At 52.6% G+C, this 13,976-nt stretch overlaps 1 protein-coding gene across 1 annotated transcript; it reads right to left on the minus strand.

Annotated features, from left to right (window-relative positions):
• Nucleotides 1–5,178: 5,178 nt before the first annotated feature.
• ZBTB7C (zinc finger and BTB domain containing 7C) lies at nt 5,179–13,720 on the minus strand. The gene is made up of 2 exons (XM_067315896.1): nt 12,528–13,720; nt 5,179–5,815 (listed from the first exon to the last, which is right to left on the minus strand). The coding sequence occupies exons 1-2, from the start codon at nt 13,706–13,708 to the stop codon at nt 5,179–5,181; spliced, it is 1,818 nt and encodes a 605-aa protein (XP_067171997.1). The 5' UTR covers nt 13,709–13,720.
• Nucleotides 13,721–13,976: the final 256 nt, after the last annotated feature.

Here is a 13,976-nt window from a genome sequence, read left to right on the forward strand (position 1 = left end):
CGCCTAAGAAAACCACGTGTATTTAAAGAGGGGCACAGCAAGCTATACAAAACTGTACTCCCTCCGCACGCTGGGAAATTTTGGCATTTCTGCACGATTTTCTTTTAACGAAACCAGCCCAAAGGCACCTGCAATCAGCGGCAGATCCCAGGAAAGCCGGTGCTGGGGGTGGGGGGCTGGAGGGATCGTCTCTCCGCGCGGCACCGTTACGGACGTACGAGCCACTCGCTGCGTCGGGTAATAGTTTATTTTCTCCAGGGGTGGCAAATGTGCAACAGGTACGTTTATAGGACTGCCATTTCGTTAGCCAGGGGGAGTCGCGACCCAACAACAGACCGAAACAAAGAAATCGAATAGTCTACCGCCCTACAGCAATTAGTGCAAGTCAGGGAAAACATCCGTTCGACACAGGAAAACAATGAAAAAGGTGTTTCCAAGCCACAGGTATTTTCTGCGGGGCCGCGAGGCAGCTACGCCGCCCGGGGAGGCGAGGGGGACCCGCAGGTGACGGCGGAACGGCAAGGGCTATTCCTTTCCTTTTTCAATATTTCGTTTCTCCCGAACCACTGCGAGGAGATGCTTTTGCACAGATCTCTAAAGGGTTGTGAGCAGCGGGCAGGGAGTCACCTTTGCTGCTTAACGCCCAGCCCATTGCGTACCGGAGATGTCCCTTTTTGCGGCAACGCCTGGTGAAAGCAAACGTGGTCCGAGCAGCGTTTTCCCCACCGCGGTCTGGATTACCTAGCAGATAACAGCAGCTGGTTAGGAGCAAGAGCGTGGCCATATGTTGCTGCTAACAAGCATTTACGGAAGCTGGTTTCTTTCTGCGATTCCCATGTGCCTGATTAGCGCACAGCCCCTCTGAGCAATTTTCAGATTTTCACCCTCCCCCCCCCCCCCCCACGAATCTTTTCTTTTTCTTTTTGGCATTAAAAAAATTAGAGCCAGCCAGCATACAAACATAAGATTGGGTTTAAAAACCACAAGATTTAAAAAAAAAAAACTTCAGAAATGTATTAAATGGCTAAAATGTAATTCACTTCATTTTTCTTTTTTCTGTGATTTTTTTTTTGCTCAGAAATACCCGGCTTGTTTGAAATGTGCTAGCGAGAAGCTAGCAAGGCTTGCAAAGCCCGGGCTGCGGACGCCCTCCCGCCAGCACCCGCTGCGCTTCCCCGGTCATGGGCACCCAGCTGCTCTTGGGGGCCGCTGCCTCCCCCGGGCATGGGAGAAATTTGCATATGTATTTTATAACTTTTTTTTTTTTTTTTTTTTGCGGATGTGTTTTTTTGCAGATTTGTGAGAAACGCCCCGTCTCTGCGGGGTTATGCTTGCCATGGGCTTGCCGGGGGGGGGATGCTGAGCCCTGGAGAGCTCCAGCTCGGTGCCCACTGTGCGGCACGTCCGGGCTCTCGCCGCCGCTCGGGAAGGGAGAGGGAAGGGAAATGAGCAGCGGCGGCGAGAGCCCTGGGGCGCTTTGCTGGGCCTGCGGTGGGGCGTGCGAGCCGTGGTCCCGTGCCCAGGCTCGGGAGGGCAGACTGGCCCTCCGCGTCCCACGCTGCGCCCCGATGGGCTGATGTTAGCGCACGGGCTGTTGAACGTCCCAGGCGTTGATCCGAGCTGGGTGTTTGTCACGCTGCACCATGGGAACTGTGGCTGTGCATTATCCAGAGCTGGGACCTACTGGTAGATAATGGTCTGCATCCACCCTACCCTCTGCCTTGCCTGGAAGAAGGTAGCTGCATCCGAACGGCCTGTTGGGAACGGTCCTGGGGCTGTGCTAATGACTCTCCCAGGCCTGGGAAGGGTTTGTGATGGGGCTAGTTGACCCCAGTCCCGCTGGGGACTGCCCTGATGGCTGCAGACCATCTGGGACCACAAGGACAGTGCCACCACGTCCGTGTATGTGTCTGCTGTTGAGTCACCTCCTCCTGAAGCCCAGTATTAACGACTGCCATACCCGACTTCCCCATGTATTTCCAGAGACGGCTGAAGGATCCCACAGCCAACAGTGACACTTGTTTTTCATGAAGTAACTGTGATTTGGCAAGTCCTTAGGTGCTCTGGTGAACATCTGGCTTCCCAAACATCAGTAATGTCAGTAGCCTGGGGGTGGGGTGGGGGTGGGTGGGAAGGGAGATATCCCTTACCTCACTATAGCTATAGGAAAGTGAAGCAATTAGTCCAAGCTAGTTTTCCAAACCACACTAGTAGATAGTGGGTAGGTAGGTGCAAAGGTGATTCATCCCATGCTTGGGAGGTCCAATGTGGGTGGGATGAATCACCTTCCAGCAGTACCTGCCTCCTTCCAGAGCAATGGCAAGTTTAGATGAAGGCTGGAATACGGCTTGCGGATTAGGACACCTAAACTTCAGGTGTCAACACGTAGGTGTCTCAATGTGCACGAGGTGTCTGTTACTTAACTTGGAAATGGCTGAAAGAAGTGGGATGAGTCCCACCACTCATACCTGGCGCCTATTTTCCAGGGCTCTGCACCTCTTTCAAAGAGAAGCATTAAAATAACAAGGAAATTCTGCAGCTCCTTAGCTGCAACAAAAATTGCAGGCCTCGCGTTAGTGTTAGCTGGGTGCTCAAGTATCTGCTGCAGCCAGGCTGTGGTGAGAAGATGAGCAAGAAGCCACCACGCCAAGGCTTGGTGCTCCTCACGCCTGTGTCGACTGGAGAGACGTCGCTGCGGCAGAGAACTTGCCTGGTGTGGGGGAAGACGGACGGAGAGCAGAGACCCCAGGGAACGCTCTCCAACCTTGGCCAAGCACCCACATTGATACCTGTGGCCTGGAGTCACCGCACAACATTGAAACGGGAAGAAACAGGGATTGCTGTGGTCCTCCCTCCCCATCCCCAGCGTGCGCTCAGCCAGCAACCAGCTACGTACAACCCAAACCAGCGCAGCCCGGGAAAATCAACCTTAACTTGTTCATGGGCATCGGAGTTGCCACGCAACCGGCTTCCTCGAGCCAGGAACGTTACTGGCCAGATGCTTAAATAACGCGTCATTGGTTTCTCTTTCCAAAGGTACCTTTGGAAAGTGCCAGATTTGGATGTTGGGCAAACCCGAGTAAGGATGAGCACAGCTCACCTCCGACACGCCACACGGCTTGGCTTCTCGAGTGGCTTGGCCTTCCCAGGTTTGCAAAAGAAGCAAGCCTTGCTAAGAATTTAAGAGCATCAATTAATACAGTTTAATAAATACGTAAAAGGATCTAGTCTTTCTTTTTTCTTTCGGTTTCTAGCTTCAATAAAAGTTAAGGATGATTGTCCCGTGAGTAACTAAGGCAAATTTGTTTGCAAGTGTTGTCACTCTCTCTCCTTTTTTGTTTTGTTTTTTTTTCCATTGTTTTGTACATAAAGCAATCACATAAAAATAGTTATAAATAGAAAAATTGCAAAGGTTTTCCCCCATAGACAAATAGGAAAAAAAAAAACAAAAACCAAAAACAAACCAACAAACAAATCGAGACAAAAAAACCACCTTGCTTCAAGTTCTTGTAGATTATACAGTACTCAGCATCTTTGGATACTTTACAATGACTCCAAATCGTAGACAAAAAACACCTGAAGTAACCAGTCATCTGCAAAATGTAGTTTGTATAAGAAGTCGATACGGATTTAAAAAAAAAAAGTTTGATGCAGTTTTAAAAAGTTTTCTTTTTTCTTTTCTTTTTTTTTTTTTTCCCCCTCTCCACTGGGTTTGTTGCACACAGAGTCTTTGTGGATGTGTTTTTGGGAGGAGAAAGCCATCGTCGGGCAGTTCATTGGGATCCTTCGTTCCGGCGCGTTCTCCGAACGGCAAGGACTCGCTCCTGCCCCGGCGGGAGGAGTGCGGGGAGGCGCCGCGTCCAAGCGCGGACTCCTGGTGCCCGCCGACGCCGAGACGCTCCGGCGGCGAGACCCTCGCTCGGCCGTGGCTTCAGAGCAGCACCAGCAACGGATAAACCCCAAATTTAAAAAAAATAAAAAAAGAACCTACAGTCCTCGCGTTCCCTTTGATTCTGCTGACGTGGAAAGATAACGGTAAAGAGAGAAAGCCGGAAAAAAAAAAAAAAGCCCTAATTTTTAACATTTGCATTTTCGGAGCTCTGGTTTTATGTCGAAGCAGCCAAGCCGCTGGCGAGCCTTCCTCGCCTAACTCGCTTTTCGAAGGCCAAGGGGCTCGGCCTGCGGCTGCCGGGCTGAGCGAGGCTCGCAGGGCGAATCCAGCCCACCCGCCGCTTTTTGGCCTCGAGGGACACGGGGGAGCGGTGTCAGCTCGGGGCGCCCTCGCCTTCGGGGAAAGGTCCCCCGAGACACGAAAACAGGCGCAAAGCTTTTCTTTTTTTTTTTTTTCCCCAATCAAAATCGCAGCTCTGGTGACACCCAAGCGTGTTGTAAATGTCTGTCACCAAAATACATATAGAAATTATTATTTTTTTTGGGGGGGGGGGGGAATTAAGGACGAACATCCAGCCAATTCGAAACGGTCGGCGGGCGCGAAGCCAAGCGAGCCGTTCTGCCTCTTTGGTTTGAACCGGCTTTTTCGCTTCGAAATTCCCGCGTGCATTATTTTTGCAAAGCCAGGGTTAAAAAAAGAAAAAACAAAAAGCTCAGAATCGAAACATTTCCCCTCCTTCCCCCCAAAAAATACAATTTTCTTCACATTTTTTTTTTTTTAAGCGACCGCAGTCAGAAACGCTCGGAACGGGGTTTGGTTCTCCTTGGGGAATGTTGAAACGGAACCAAAAACAACCCAAACTCCCCCCACACACCCCCCACAGCTTTGCTCCTGGAGGATATTCAGCCTCTTTCTATTTTAGAGTCCCAACTCATCCGGGACAGCAGGGCTTTCGGCAGCCCCAAAACCTCTCGGAGGCGCGTGCCGGGCGCTGGCAGCCGGGACCTTCGCCCGTCCCCAGGCTCCCTCGCGGAGCAAATTCTGTTGCCAGACGTGGGATTTTTTTTTTAAAAAAAAAACAAAACAGCAACAAAACCCCCAAAAGTCCTGTTGACCAAAAGGGCCGAGGAATGCAAGGTATCGAAAGAAAGCCTGGACGGCTCGTCCGCGCCCGGCGTCCTGCGGAAGAGGCGGCGGCGGGCTAAGGCAAGCGACGTTCCTCGGAGCGTCCGAGAGACCCGGCGGCGGCGGGGGCGGCGAGCGGAGCCCTCCCGGGGCCGGGCGGGTTAGTTGCCCGCCTCGGAGATGGGCGCCACGTGCGCCAGCCCCGCCAGGCCGCCGAAGCCCGCGCCCCACGGGTCGGGCAGCGGGAAGAACGGCTGCGCCGCCAGGTCGTCGTCGCGGCCCAGGGCGAAGGCGAAGAGGCCCGCGTTCCTCTCCATGTCCAGCTGGGCTCGCCTCAGCAGCTTCAGCTGCGTCTCCTCGAAGCGGCTCTCGAGCTCCGCCAGGCTGAAGGCGTCCTTGGTGCCGCCGAGGAAGCGCTCGGCGCTGGGGCCCGGAAGGCACGCGGGCCCGCCGCCCAGGTGGCCGCCCACCTCCGGCAGGCCGGGCGCCACGGCGAAGCCCTTCTCGCCCGGCGGGCCGCCGGGGCCGAAGAGCAGGCTGGCGGCCCGCCACGCCGCCGGCTTGCGGCCCCGCCGGGGCCGGGCGATGCGGCAGCTCTGGCGCTTGATGTGGCGGTGGAGGTGGTCGGAGCGCGTGAAGCTCTTGTAGCAGAACTCGCACTGGTAGGGCCGCACGCCCGTGTGGATGCGCATGTGGTTCTTCAGGTCGTAGTTGTGCACGAACTTGGCGTTGCAGTGGATGCAGAGGTAGGGCCGCTCGCCCGTGTGCTTCCGCATGTGGATCTTGAGCTTGTCCTGCCTGCAAAACAAGAGCCCGGTCAGCGAGGCCGCAGGGGACGCGGTTGTATCTCCACCCTCTCCAAATCGGGGGAAAGAAAATGGGTTTAAAACCTCAAGAAGACACGAGGAGGTTGTAGGGGCTGAACTGCCCGGAGACACAACCCGGGGTCGGTCCCTTGCCCTTGGACCAGCTCCTCCGTCCCTCAAGGAGGACCTTCCCTCAAGGAGGACTTTGGCCCCGCGATGGTGGGCGTTTGGCGTATTGAGCTTCAGGACTCCTGCAGGGCGTGCAAAAAAAGGTGGATTTTGGGCCCGCTCGCTGGGCTTTTGGACCTCGCCGGGGCTCGCAGCGGGTGGAGGAAGGGCTGGCCTGCCCCATCGCTGCCGGCGCTCTCGCCGGTCCCCGCGAGGGACGGCCCCAGCCCTTTAGGGGTTTGCACCGAGTTCGAAATGGCTTAATTGCAAAAGGCCAAAAAAAAGAAAAAAGAAAGGAATAAAGCCTAACTACACAGAAGTACAGCTATGTTTATGCACACAAACGAGGGAAAAAGGTGATGCGAGAGAGCCCGGCAATTTGGGCCGGCGCTGCTTAACGACTGACGTCTCTCTCGGTGCTGAATTTCCTCTTAATGCTTTCACCGACCGCTGGGTGTCTCAGGAGCTTTCATTTGAAGGCAGAGCCGCTACCGGGGCGAGAGCAGGGGTGCGCGGGCACGGGCGGGCGCTTTGCGTGGGTTATTGCTCGGAGGGAGAGTCTCCAAGGCCGGCACCCACGCGCTTGCGCTTCCAGCCTCCAAGCTGCAGGGATTACACGGATTTCGGAGACGGTTTTTAAATGCAGCCACGGGATGGCATAGCACCCATCCCGATGGCGTTTATTTACAAAGACAGGATTTCTAGGGGGGAAACGCACTGTTTTTTTCCAATAAATAAATATTTGCTTCTGCAGTCTACAGCTAAGGCGTATGATTATAAAAAGCGAAGCTGCCTGAGCCGAGCCAAGCGTGCTGCCTAGATTGCACAAGTGGAGCTCAGCGCGGAAAGTAGGTAAACAGCAAAGTGAGAGAATTTATGCTGTTTTCTGAAATGCTTTTGGTTTGATCTCTCCGAGACGTGAGTAATGTAGCTAAGAACAGAGAGACTATATAGAGTCATGCTATTAATAAACATAAAATATGTGAGCATGCAAAAAAAGCAAAAATATATTTACGCTGGCAGGTCAAGCGCTAAAAATGTGCGAGGCGCTGATTTCTGCCACCCTGCCCGTGCACATCTTGAAATAGTTTTTGGTGCCATGATCAAACCCTGCTGCTTTACACGCGCCCCGACGTTGTTCAGTGCATACAGTGGAGTCAATGCTGTGTGCGGGACAGCCACGGTCAGGACTCCCACGGGTCTGCACAGCCCAAACCGACCGTTTGCTGCCAGTGTGGTTGCTCTGAAAGCCTCTGGCAAGAAATAAGGAATCCAAGAAGGAAGCAGAGAAGTGTCCCGAGGAGGAGGGTCACTTCTTCACCGGATGATCCTTTATTCCCCTGGGAAAACCGGCCCCAGCCCAGCCCTGCACCTGCGGGATAACGCAACTGCAGCGCAGCCGACGGAGATGCTCTCTGCCTGTGCGACAGCTGGAATGAGCTTGCGCGACCTTTGGTTTTCCAAGGCTTATAACGTGTGCAGATTTTCAGGGAGGCAGAGAAAAGTTCCTCGCGGGCCCCGTGCCAGCGCCAGCGCCAGATCCCAAGCTCCCACTCTGCAGAGCCAGACCTGAACTTTGCAAAGACACTGTTGTTCCACTATTTTAGCACGGGCACATTGCCCCTTAGCCTCACTCTCAGAAAGTGCTGAAATCGGTTCTCAGAAAACGCACAAAGCGGCACGGAAAATTTCAGCCCAAATGCATCGTGTTCAGCGATGTTACAAGCGGACGAAAACAGGGTCTCGTAATGCGAAGTGTTGGGAAACCTTAATAAAAAGCAGAGCTACCAGCCCCACCTATAATATAATTTAAACCTATATATGTAATGTTTAACCTAGCAGGATCACTTTTCCTAATAAACATGCAGCGTGCCAGGATTATACAATGTAAATACAGGCAGAGCTTTTTCAGGCTATTACCAATCTCTGTCAGCAGACAGGGAGAAACTCAATCTTTTGGTGCACACCTCTACCACCACGGCGGCCCATGGGCTATAGAATAAGAGAGGTTTTCTTGGCTCTATCTTTTTCTTCCAAAATACTAACTTTTGGGACATCCAGATGCACAGGGAGAAGCTCCCAGGTAAGGGGTGAAACGCCGCCACTCCCGCTGCCACCCTTGCTGGTAGGTCGTGCGTTTGGAGCAAGCCTCCAGGCCTGCGCCAGCTTTCTGCGCGACCCGTCCACGGGAGGACGCGGCACGTGAAACGCACGGCGGGCGCCCGCCTTCGCAGGATCGGCGCTCGGCTCGCGGCCGCTCCGAGGGAGAAAGGCGCGCTGCGTGCCCGTGAATACCCTTAATGCAATTGCGTCGGGAGAGCGATTAGGGCTCTGCGAGCTGTCACAACACAAATAACACGAACAAATAAAGTTAACCTTTCTGGCTGGAGCAGTTTCTCCTTGAACGCTCTGGGGCTGCCGTGGTGGAAAAGCTGAAATATTTGCAGTTTTCTTTAGTCCTTTAGCCATGCAAAACAGCAGTCCAGACCCTGAGCAGCCTTTGTTTAAGAAAAAAATGATGAGCTGTTAAATGAAGTCCTGCTTCCTGCAATTAGATGTCCACGACAGCCAGGACTGATGCAGGGTCCTTGCCGCGGGATGTAGGGAACCCTATTTCCTCCAATAAATTCACTCCTACGCAGTGCCGGGAGTGCAGAAATAATGCACGGGAGGGATTAATCCAGGAATCCCGGTGGGGAGCCTGTCCCTGGCACCCTGCTCTGCGGTGCCCAGCTTTGCATCTCCCTGGGGAGGTGCCGCTGGCCGGAGTGAGCAAGAGCCCGATGCTTTCAGGAAGCGGGAGACTCCCCGGGAGAGCGAAACACATAATGCAGGCGGCCGCACGCAGAAAATCCTGGCAGAAAGCTGTTTCGACATCCCAACCGCTCCACTTCGCTTCGATATACGTTACCCTCACGTTATAGTACTACTGAACACGGCTGAAAAACAAACTAAACCCAAACAGATGTGGGCTATTCAAAGTGCTTCCAAGTGCATTAGAAAAAAAAAAAAAAAAAAAAAACATTTTGAAACTTCCACTTTGCTCAGTGTGTTAAAGTAGGAAAAAACCCTCCAGCAGCCTTCAGCTCTGCGCGGGGTGGTGGGAGCCTTCGCTTGGACCCTGCAAACACGCTGCGTGTGAACGACTTCATTCCAGCGGGTGATGATGCAAGGGGATGGGGACGCGGAGGACTGTGCCTTCGGGCGAGTCCTTTGTGATCATTTGCTTGGTTTAAAGTCCTCCTAACCTCACGCTTTGTATTTAGAAGCTGCCGAGCATAAGGAGGGCATAAAGGAGCTGTGAAGTTTAAACATAAATTAGCAATGGTCCACGCTAGACCAAAACGGGGTGTGATGCTGCGCAAGCGAACACCCTTTGCAACTTCAGGCATTTCCCCATTCGAGACCAGGTTTCCTCGCCTATTTTTCCCAGACCAGGGACAGTAACAGAGAATACGGCTGTGGTTATGGGACCAGCCGTCGGCCCTTTTAAGCTCAGCACCCCAAGGTGCTGGGGCTGCAGTCAAACCGCGGGTGGCGTCGATCACCTCCGACAGTGCCAGGCGCTGATTGCCACTTCAGCATGGGGTGCGGCATGAAAAAGCCCAAGGTGGGGGGACCTGCAGGGTCTGCAGGAGCAGACCCTCGTCAGTCAAAATGAGATGGGAACTGCCTCTGCAGTTCAAAAACAACTTGAAAAACCCCCAAGAAGGAGCAGCTAAAATGCTGTGGCTTTCTGAGACCCCCCACCAGCCGTTGGGAAGACGAGTGCACCCGAACACGAGCTTGGCAGGAGCCGCTCCAAGCACATGCAGCGAGGTCTGGAGCTGGGAACGGCTGATGTGGCAGGGCCATCTCTGCACTACGGCACGCAAATGATTAAGAGCAGCGATAAACAGCTCGTAAAATGTCACCTCGGTGGAAAGGAACCACTCGCTGTGGGGCCCGACTCCCCTGGCTGTGGGCTCTGCAGCCACGTCGTGCGCCGGGGTCCAGGACCGGCTCCAGAAGGAGGATCTGCCGCAGCCAGGGACAAATGGCCACGGGCCACGGACTCTCAAGCTGTTGCTGTTAGAGATACTTTGAGAGCTGGTTGCAGCTAGCCAGCGGCTCGGCAAGGTGGAGGGAGACTTGGTAGCGTGACTTCCCACCTCCCAGATGCTGGTTTAACCTGACTGTGGTCTATCAAAGCCTGGAGTAGGGTTCTCACCCTTCAAATTCTCACCCAAACCCTCCTAGTAGCTTTTGCAGTGACTGTGAGTCAATACCAACATCTCTCCATGCCTCACTTTCCCCAATCAAAGCTAACGATACTAATGGTACTTGTTTGTAAAGGACTTTGGGTGCCCTCTGGAAGGACCAAGCTCTACCATTCCCGTTACGGGAAAGGTGTCACCAACCTGCCAAGTCATGCCACTTTCTTCTCTGCAATTATCACTAGAGCATCACACCCAGGAGCAGTGACAGGGGCTCAGGAGAGACCTGGCCAAGTCCCAGCCATGGCCTGGCCTCCAGTCCGGAGATATATCCACTGGGGTGACCCCACTGCTCCTCCCACTGCAAGCCCCAACAGAGGAGCATGTGTGTCCAGAGTTGATGACTGGGTGCTGACACCGGTATGGGACACCAGGAGCCGGAGCCAAATACCTGCAGTCAGGAATTAGCGTTGGGCACTGGCCTTTGGCCTGCAAATACCAGGGTGAGCCGCATCACGTTGCATACGCCCGGCCAAGGCACGACGCTCCGTGCATTATAATATGGTGTCTGCTGCGCTAACGGAGCGGAGCATGGAAATTTATTTTCAGGTCAAATCCTCATCATCTGCATAAATTCCACTTGAATATTATCACAGGGATGGGAGAAGAAAAGACAGGCTGAATACGGGAGCACCCCAGGTGTCCGGCCATTGTCGGGAGCTCGGCGTTGCCTACTGCGCACATTATTTTCCTCTGGTTCACTCGCCCCAGCCTAATAGGGCTCTCTGTCTCACACGCAGCCAGAAGCTGAAATACCATGCTCCTGTCAGAAAGCTTTATTATTATAGTAAAGATTGTACTCATTAGATATTAATTATACCCAGCAAGAGCAGGTCCAGGAATCTATTTGTCCCTGCTCACCAATTAAACTTGCCCAGCTTTGCAGGGAAGGGTTGCACGTCTTACATTTGCGCAGCCCTCTCAGAGCCTACTCCAATTTATTAGCACCCAGGGCTCTGCTAGGGTGCAGAGAGGTGGTAAGATCAGGAATTGGCACAGAGGGTGGATCTGAGCTTGCTCTCTCCACTCAGGCCTGTCTTGGAGCAACCTGGCTTAAGACTGGTTTTCCCTTATTTGAAATACCTAAAAATTAGTTGCTTAATCTAAGTCATGCAGGGTCTCTTTGCAGTCAGCGATGGAGAAACACCCCTTACTCATCTACCTTAGCATTGGCCAAATGCCTCCAAAGGTGCCTCTCGCTTCCCGCTGACTATGGAGGGAGCCTGGGTGCCAGACTCGTGGACGGTTGACGTTAGGGGTGATGAATCCCACCCTTGCAGACGAACGTATAACAATTAGGACCACTCTGGCCTCAGAAAGCGCAAACACTGTCATGTTTAAACATGTGTAACTTGGTTGTGGTCTACACTGATGCCAAAACGATGTGCAAAACCAAATTACATCCCACAGCTAAATGTCCCTCCGAACTCAGCGCATCTCCCAGCACATTAGAGATGAAGCTTCTTTGGCTCTTTCATCAAAAGCAGCCATCTGTTTTCCGCTGCTCTTAGGCACAAACAGCTCTTTCTGCTCCAACTGTGGTAAACTATGGTGAGGCTGAAAATCTTCTACTATTTATTTCAGCTTTTGTCCAGTGAGTGGTTATGAGAGATCATCCACAAGCCACCAAAATATGTGGGTTTGTTTTCTTTCTTTCCTTCTCTCTCTCCTTCTTTCTCTCTTTCTCCCTCCCTCCTTTTTTTCAAAGAGATAAGAGTTCAGGCCCTGTTTTCTTGCTACTCTCTTTAGGGCAAAAGAGATATAGTTTAGGTGCCTGTGTCTCCATAGCCCTGTGTTACTGCTGGTATGGAAGTAACTGTGCTAGAGCACAGCAACAGAAAACCACTGAGAGGTAGCAGGCAAATGCAGACGACCCTTGTAGACCCAGAGGAGAAGTCACTGTGACTTCTAACGAGGATCGCTGCTCCCTCATCCAGAAAAAATTGCCCCTACAATGTAAGTGACTGCCTCTGCAGGTGGAAACTTCTGCCCTTCACTGGCAAATCACAGTTATTAGCCCTTTCAGCTGCAGTTGCCACCTCCGTCTAGGGGACAATAAACGTGATGAGTTGGGACCACCTGGTGCCACTGCAAGGGTTTTCTCCTCTGCTGCCTGCCACTTGCCCCAGGGGCAGGATGCTGTCTCCCTTCACGGCACCCATAGCCGGCCACCTGGTAGAGCTACAGGAATCAGCCATGGGTTTGGGACTCTGCCCCCTCCAGCCACCCCCGCCACCCCCTGCCACTCCGCCAAGCATGGCAGAGAAAACCAATGCCCACCTGGTAAAGCGGACTTCACAGATATTGCACATATACGGCTTCTCTCCTGTGTGGGTCCTCATGTGCCGGGGCAGCTTTCCGGCCCCCATGATGACTTTGTTACAGATGGGACACTGTTGGGATGCCTTGGGCTTTATCTTCCTCTCTTCCTCCAGGGGCCATGGAGGAAAAACTCCTCCAAACTGGGTTGCACTTAGGAAATTGAGATAAGCGCTATAGTCAGTCTCTGCCTTAATATGCCCTAAGGGAGCTGCTGGGGTGTTAGTAAACATGTCCTTGAAGAAGTCATTAGGGAAAGGAGGTGGAGGCAGGTCTTCCTTCTCCTCCTCTTCCTTGATCTTCCTCTTTTTGATCACCAGATCCAAAGGGCCATTGTCTACTTGTGGCTCTTGGAGCTGGGAAAAGGAGCTAAAATCACCATTCCAGAGGTGGGGGAAGAAGCTAGGGGTGAAAGGAGAGAGAGCTGGCCTCCTTTCTGGAATGTTTGCCTTAGGGTACAAGTTCTCCCTTAGCAAGGACTCGATGGAGAAGTCTCGTATCACACCCAAGTGTCCAGATGAGTTATTGGCTGGATAGTGATTTGGAAAGTCTTTAGGTGCTTCTGTATATGCTTCTTCAGTAAGATCAGACTTAGAAGGGCTTTGGTGACAGCTTACTTCTTGGACATCAGTTAGGTTCTCCTGATTGACGAAATCCTCCACTTCTTCTTCCTCCTCTTCCTCCTCCTCATCTTCATCTTCATCTTCGTCATCATCTTCATCCTCTTTGTCATCTTCCTCTTCCGCCTCTCTGTCAGGCTCCATGATTTCAAGGCATACATTGATAATGCACTGAATCTCCAGCATCTTGGCAGCGCTGAGAATGTGCTTGACATTTGAGGTGGTGATGGTGAGGGTTGAGGTGTAGGCAAACTCGAGGATGGCAGAAAGTGCTTCAGGCTTGACAAAGTCAATCTCGTAAACATAGGGCTGGTCTGTTAAAGTGCCGGTAGTGAATAGTTTTTTGAAGTACTTGCTGCAGGCAGCAAGGACAGACCGATGAGTCCGGTACTCCTGGTCCTGTACAATGAGGATGACATCGCAGAGGAGACCGTCATGTCGCTGCTCATTTAAACCACATAAGACTTCACTGCTGTGGTTCGGGAATGGGATCCCGATAAGATCTTCAATGCCATTGGCCATATTCTCATTTAGTGCCCTAGGACAAAACACAGACAGTAGGGCATTAGCAGGGGAGTTCCCAATCAGTAACACCAAAATGACCCTGCCTTCTCCTGCAGTATTCTTCTCTCCATGGCACCACTTCCATCTCCGTAATCACTCTCTGCTTCCACTGCCCCAATGCGTTATATCTCCATGTCACCTTTACCTCCTTCCACGTCCTCTGTGATTTAACCTCTGCTTTCCTCTATGTCCCTTCAAATCTCCTTCTTTGTCTCCTTCCTTCTCT

The sequence above is a fragment of the Apteryx mantelli genome, chromosome Z (assembly GCF_036417845.1).
Source record: "Apteryx mantelli isolate bAptMan1 chromosome Z, bAptMan1.hap1, whole genome shotgun sequence".
In the NCBI taxonomy this organism is placed as follows: Eukaryota; Metazoa; Chordata; class Aves; order Apterygiformes; family Apterygidae; genus Apteryx; species Apteryx mantelli.

Bases quoted from the DNA above. Each gene is read 5' to 3' on its own strand.
- ZBTB7C (XM_067315896.1), bottom strand. From the start codon at position 13,708: ATGGCCAATGGCATTGAAGATCTTATCGGGATCCCATTCCCGAACCAC. The intron at 5,816-12,527 runs GTGGGCATTGGT...CTTGTTTTGCAG, and splicing joins TGTGAAGTCCGCTTTACCAG to GCAGGACAAGCTCAAGATCC.